The sequence below is a fragment of the Austrofundulus limnaeus genome, unplaced genomic scaffold (assembly GCF_001266775.1).
Source record: "Austrofundulus limnaeus strain Quisiro unplaced genomic scaffold, Austrofundulus_limnaeus-1.0 Scaffold373, whole genome shotgun sequence".
Classification (NCBI taxonomy): Eukaryota; Metazoa; Chordata; class Actinopteri; order Cyprinodontiformes; family Rivulidae; genus Austrofundulus; species Austrofundulus limnaeus.
Genome location: NW_013952775.1, coordinates 98,440 through 104,669, shown reverse-complemented (window position 1 = coordinate 104,669; position 6,230 = coordinate 98,440). Strand labels below are relative to the sequence as shown.

Sequence of the window (6,230 nt, the reverse complement as noted above, 5' to 3'; positions counted from 1 at the left end):
AACTCTGGTCTTTATTGAAGCAATATTTAAACTTTAACTGTTCTTCATCTCTCTGATGGTGACTCAAAATAGTCTAAAGAAATTTTGATTCTTCTCTACAGTCTGTGTTAGCTGTTGATGCAACGCACTGTTCACATGCAGACATTCCCCTTTGATGTCACTTCCTGTTTCCTCACATGCAAATATCTCAACAACTGTTCATCTCAGCAGTGTGAAATTAGTTTTGCATTATGTTATTAATGTTATCTTTCAAAAAATGTGTTCATATATCTTAGATAAATTTGAAGTCACAGGCACTTTTAACGTAATTTCCCTAAACACACATTTTGATTTGTTCAGTTCTTTGTTTACTAACAAACATCTTTTACATTTCTGAAGAAAACTTATGATTTTTCGATTTAAGAAAGAACAAAACACACCAGATAAGGGTCCTGACCTCAAAAATGTAGCTGAAATACTTAAAATGACGATTTAATGAGAAAATACCACAAACATCCCTGGTTTGAAGCGTTTCTCCACAACTCTAAAAAAATTTCTTAAATAATCTGTGAAAATCTAAGCTCTTATCTTTAACAGATCTCTGTTTAACACCATGTGTGCATCATCTGCTCAGCAAATGAGTTTTTGTTGTTAATCTGCACCAAATTACTTTGTGATGCAAAGGTTCCTGCTTTAAGAAAAGAAAAAACAAAAAACGACAAGTTAAAGGAAGTAATCAGGAGACAAGATGCCCCAAACCAGAGATGAAACAATGCTGGAGCTTTATTGTGGTAGAAAACAACAACATCCACGTTTGTTTCTCTGTGCACCAGCTGAGGTTTTATTGGCCGAACAACACTCGGAGCATTCTCAGGTGCTCCTATTAGCAGTGCTGATTACAAGGTTTGAAAAATGGACAATTACTGAAAAATGTGAGCAGACAACTTGAGGCACATGTGATGTGCATGTGTGACAACATGAGGAGGAACAGGAGCGATCTGTGTGTAATTTACTTCAGTCATAAATCACTGCAAACAACAGTGGGGAAAAAGCAGTAAAGATGAGGTTTTACAGGTACGTTTTTCCTCACAATTGTTGGAATGTTTTAAAACAATGACTGGAAAGCAATCCACACATCTGCAGCCACAAACACCGAGCAGTTATCTTCTGTTTGACTGAAGTTAGAGGCAGACAGCAGAGATGAATTCAGGCTCCAGGTCTTTAGCCTCAAGGAGGTTCTTGGTATCGACTGATGGGACTTTGTGCCTGAGGACAGAAAAACAAACTGTTGTTGAAGATTGCATCAGTAACTACTTACATTCAAGATAACAGACAGTCACAGTCAATCTATTAGCAAGTTAGCATTAAGCTAAAGACCACTGAGATTCAAGCTAACAAGTCAAGAAACAGCAAGTTAGCTTCAAGCTAACGACTACTCACTTTAAAGCAAACAGCCAGTCAGTCTATCAGCAAGTTAGCATCAAGCTAAAAACTACTGAGATTCAAGCTAACAACCAGTCAGAGTCAATCTATTAGCAAGTTAGCATCAAGCTAAAAACTACCCAGATTCAAGCAAACAGCTAGTCAGAGTCAATCTATTAGCAAGTTAGCATCAAGCTAAAAACTACTGAGATTCAGGCTAACAACAAGTCGAGTCAGCAAGTTAGCATCAAGCTAACAGCAAACAGCAAGTCAGTCAGTCTATTAGCCAGTTAGCATCAAGCTAAAAACTACCCAGATTCAAGCAAACAGCCAGTCAGAGTCTATCTATTAGCAAGTTAGCATCAAGCTAAAAACTATCCAGATTCAAGCTAACAACCAGTCAGAGTCAATCTATTAGCAAGTTAGCATCAAGCTAAAAACTACCTAGATTCAGGCTAACAACAAGTCGAGTCAGCAAGTTAGCATCAAGCTAACGACTACTCATTAAAGCAAACAGCCAGTCAGAGATCTATTAGCAAGTTAGCATCAAGCTAAAAACTACCCAGATTCAAGCTATCAATCAGTCAGAGTCAATCTATTAGTAAGTTAGCATCAAGCTAAAAACTACCCAGATTCAGGCAAACAACCATTTAGGAGTTGAAATCCCAGTTTTGAGCTAACAGTTAAACAGACTAATGCTAATAGCTAGTTAGTCTATCTAGAAGCTACTTAGAAACAAACTAACAGCCAGTAAAGTAAATAACTGCTGGTTAGACTAAAGTTTACCACTCAAGCTAATGGCTAATCTGTATTAAGCTAACAGCCAGCTAAACGTCAAACTAGTCCGGCTCAAGCTAACAACTACTCAGAGTTGATCTACCAGCCACTTCAAGCTAACAGCTAGTCAAATTCGAGCTAAAGCTAGTCAGAAATGAACTTACAGCTTTTTAAATTCACAGCTAGTTAGACTGAAGCTAACAGCTAGTCAAACCTGACTAATCAATGTTTTATTTTTTTTGTTAAAGGACTTATGTCGTGTTTTCAGGGTTTACACACCACAGAAAGCATCAGGACTTAATTCAAACAGAACTCTGATAAATTTAGCTGCTTATTAACAAAACTCGTCTGAAACGTTTTCTACAAATCATGTTTGAGCTGGAAATCCATTTTTATTGTGTCTCTGAGAGTCACCGCTCCCCCAGAGAAATTTCCTCACTCTCTCAGCTCTGCGGGGACTGAAAAAAAAAATCATCTGCACTCAATCAGAGTAATTACCCAAAGAAATGCAGCGAGGAGAGGAGCTCCGAGGCTGCTGCCGGCCTCACGTCCTGCAGTTATTTCTGCTGTTTGGGAGCAGGCTGGGAGGAAGTCGTGTGTCGCTGGACGGCAGGATGAGGCCCGAGCAGCAAACACGTTTTTATCATAAAGTCCTCCAGAAGGATGAAGTGTCTGAGGTCCTGTCGGGATTCAAGGAAAGCCTCCTGGACCAGTTTCTGGGGCTTTGTGGGTTGGTTCGGTTGCAAAATAGCTTTTAAACTAAAACTTCCTCAAATCCCCCAAACTTTTTACATCAGACGGACTGAAGGAATCAAAAGGAGCTGGAATGGATGAAGCTTTAATTTTACGAGTGTCCTGGCGGGACAGTAAGTCCAGCGGGGACTTGAGGGCCCCTTCATGTAGATGTTGTGGTCCTGGTTCTGCTTCAGCCTGACTCTGAGATTTAAACATGAGAAGACATGAAACCGGTCTCTGTTGGACCCACAGTGGGTCTGCTGGTCCGTGTGGTGAAGCTCTGTTTACCTGTTGGTCTACGGTCCTACCCTCACCTGTGGTCCTGGACTCTGAGCAGTGACCACAAGGATACTGGATCCAGGAGGTCCAAATGAGTTTTCTCTGCAGGGTATCTGGACTTGTGACATTTTGATTTTATCTAAGCTTTTAGCTACTTATAGCTTTTAAATATACTTTTGCTACTTCTAGCTTTTTATTTTTAGCTAGTTTTTCACTACTTTTAGCTTTAACTACCATGTAGTTACATATAGCTGTTAATTAGTCTTTTGCTACTGTTAGCATTTTACTAACTTAGCTCGCTTTTTACTACTTTTAGCTTTAATTGACATTTAGCTACAAATAGCTTTTAGCTAGTTCATTTCTTTTTGCTTTATTTGTTATTTAGCTACTTCTACCTTTTTACTGACTTTTATATACTTACAATTTTAGCTAGCTTTTTACTACTTTTAGCTAAACCATTTAGCCACCTATAACTTTTAGCTAGCATTTTGCTACTTTTAGCTTTTTACTGGCTTTTATCTGCCTATAGCTTTTAGTTGTTTTTTAAACATGTTGCTTTTGGCTAGCTTCTCGCTACTTTTTACTTTAACTACCATTTATTTATCTACAGCTTTTAATTAGCCTTTTGCTACTTTTAGTTAGTTTTTTGCTACTTTTAGCTAGATTTTTGCTACTTTTAGCATTATTGACATTTAGCTACTAATAGCATAGCTTGCATTTACTACTATTTGCTTTAATAACTAATTAGCTACTTTTAGCTTTTTACTGACTTTTAGATACTTACATTTTTAGCTAGCTTTAACTACTTTTAGCTTTAACTACCATTTAGCCAACTTTTAGTTAGCATTTTGCTACTTTTGGCTTTTTATTTTAGCTACTGTCGTGTCCGGCTCGGTTCACTTTTGGGAGAGGTTGTCTGTTGGCGGCTGTTCCCTCAGTCTCCTCTCTTCTGCTGCTGCTCTCCTGGTTTGCTGGAAAATCACAGGGCGTCTTCCTGAAAGTTGTTGAATGTTAAAAAACTCCTTCAGCAAACACAGGAATGAAAAAAGATGACGATAATCTTCAGCTTCTGGACAAGTTTTATTAGCGAGACATCTGGGGACAGGTCATCACAGCAAGGTGTAAAAGTAGACTGCCCAAAAAGGGCGCGCACCCGCTCGGAGGCGCGTTCACATTTCTTAAAGGCACAGTACATAAAATCACTACACTACCTATAGCTTTTATGCTAGCCTTTTTTACATTTTTATTTTAGCTAGCTTCTTGCTACTTTTTACTTTAACTACCATTTATTTCCCTCTACCTTCAATTAGCCCTTTGCTATTTTTAGCATTTTACTAGTTTTAGTTAGCTTTTGTGTACTTTTAGCTTTAATTACCATTTAGTTTCTAATAACTTTAGGCTAGCCTTTCACTACTTTTCGCTTTAATTACTATTTATCTCATTTTACCTCTAACCTCGTTAGCTAATTTTAGCTAATCGTTTGGTACTTTGAGCTTTAACTACCAATTTGTTACCTAAAAATGTTTTTTGCATTTTACTGGTTTGTTTCATTTTGCTTTTAGCTAGCATCTTGCTATGTTTAATTCAACTACTATTTAGCTTTTAAGTAGCCTTTTGCTACTTTTAGCACTTTTAGTTAGCTTTGCATTACTTTTAGTTTTAATTACTATTACGCTATTAATACTTTTGCTTTAATTACTATTTAAATCGTAAAATTTTACCAACCCTTTTACAGATTTGTTACATTTTCCTTTTAGCTAGCTTCTTGTTACTTCTTATTTTAACTATTATTTAGTTACTTGTAGCTTTTAATCAGAGTTTTGATGCTTTTAGCTTTAAGTACCATTTAGCAGTTAAAGCTAAAAGTAGCAAAAGGCTAACTAAAAATTGTCCAGCTACGTGTAGTTAAATAGACGGTGTCTGATACTTCCCTGACCCGATACAGATCGGAGGTAGAGGAATAAGAAAAGTAACAACATCTTTTAAACTCTCACCTGAGTGAAGAACTCTTCGTACAACAGGTGAGAGTTTTCCACCTGAGACTTCAGATCTGTGTTTGTGTCCCATGATGTCAAACTGGAACAAAAACAGATTGTCACTGAGTTTTAATCTGGATTAGCAGATTGGTATAATCATGATGTTTACTGATCTGTACTTCCTGTTTGGGCTGGTCCTCACCTGTCACACCTGTCTGCAGCCTGCAGGGGGTGGAGGAGGTCCTGACCTCCATCATGTGAACCCAGGTTCTGTTCCTGCAGCTTCTTCTCCAACACACTGACCCGTCTCAGCAGAGTCTCCCTCTCCTCCGTCAGACAATCTTTGAACCTAAGGAGGAAAAAAAAACCAGCTCAGATTACGTTCCGTCATCTTAAAGTCTAAAACAGGAAGTTAAAAAAATCTACGTTTCTTGGTTTCTGAGTAAAGTTTGAAATTAATTCAGGTTAAGGAAGCCTACAAAGATTCAGTTTTTGTTTTTAATAACTAGATTAAATTTATTTCTTGATGTTTGGATTAAATGAAAGCTCAGATTAAATTAACCTTCTGACACAACAGATCCAGCAGCGCTGCTGCTGACAGAGCCACTCGAACTGATCCGCCGTCTCCTGCAGCTTCTTCAGACTCCCCTGGTTCTCCTGCTGCAGCTCCTCCACCTGTAATAAACAGTACTACAGATTATTACACCTGTAATAAACAGTACTACAGATTATTACACCTGTAATAAACAGTACTACAGATTATTACACCTGTAATAAACAGTACAACAGATTATTACACCTGTAAACAGTACTACAGATTATTACACCTGTAATAAACAGTACAACAGATTATTACACCTGTAAACAGTACTACAGATTATTACACCTGTAATAAACAGTACAACAGATTATTACACCTGTAATAAACAGTACAACAGATTATTACACCTGTAATTAACAATACTACAGATTATTACATTTGTAATAAACAATACTACAAATTATTATACCTGTAATAAAAATACTACAGATTATTACACCTGTAATAAACAGTACTACAGA

The 6,230-nt window shown here is 37.4% G+C and overlaps 1 protein-coding gene across 1 annotated transcript in view; it reads right to left on the bottom strand.

The window, feature by feature from the left end:
• Positions 1–738: 738 nt before the first annotated feature.
• LOC106528355 (protein Hook homolog 3) overlaps positions 739–6,230 on the bottom strand; it is a gene marked incomplete at its 5' end in the record, with an annotated part of 9,527 nt that continues 4,035 nt past the window's right edge. Inside the window, 4 exon segments of the mRNA XM_014023503.1 lie at positions 739–1,245; positions 5,187–5,268; positions 5,371–5,517; positions 5,731–5,843. Coding sequence (XP_013878957.1) covers positions 1,207–1,245; positions 5,187–5,268; positions 5,371–5,517; positions 5,731–5,843 — 381 coding nt within the window.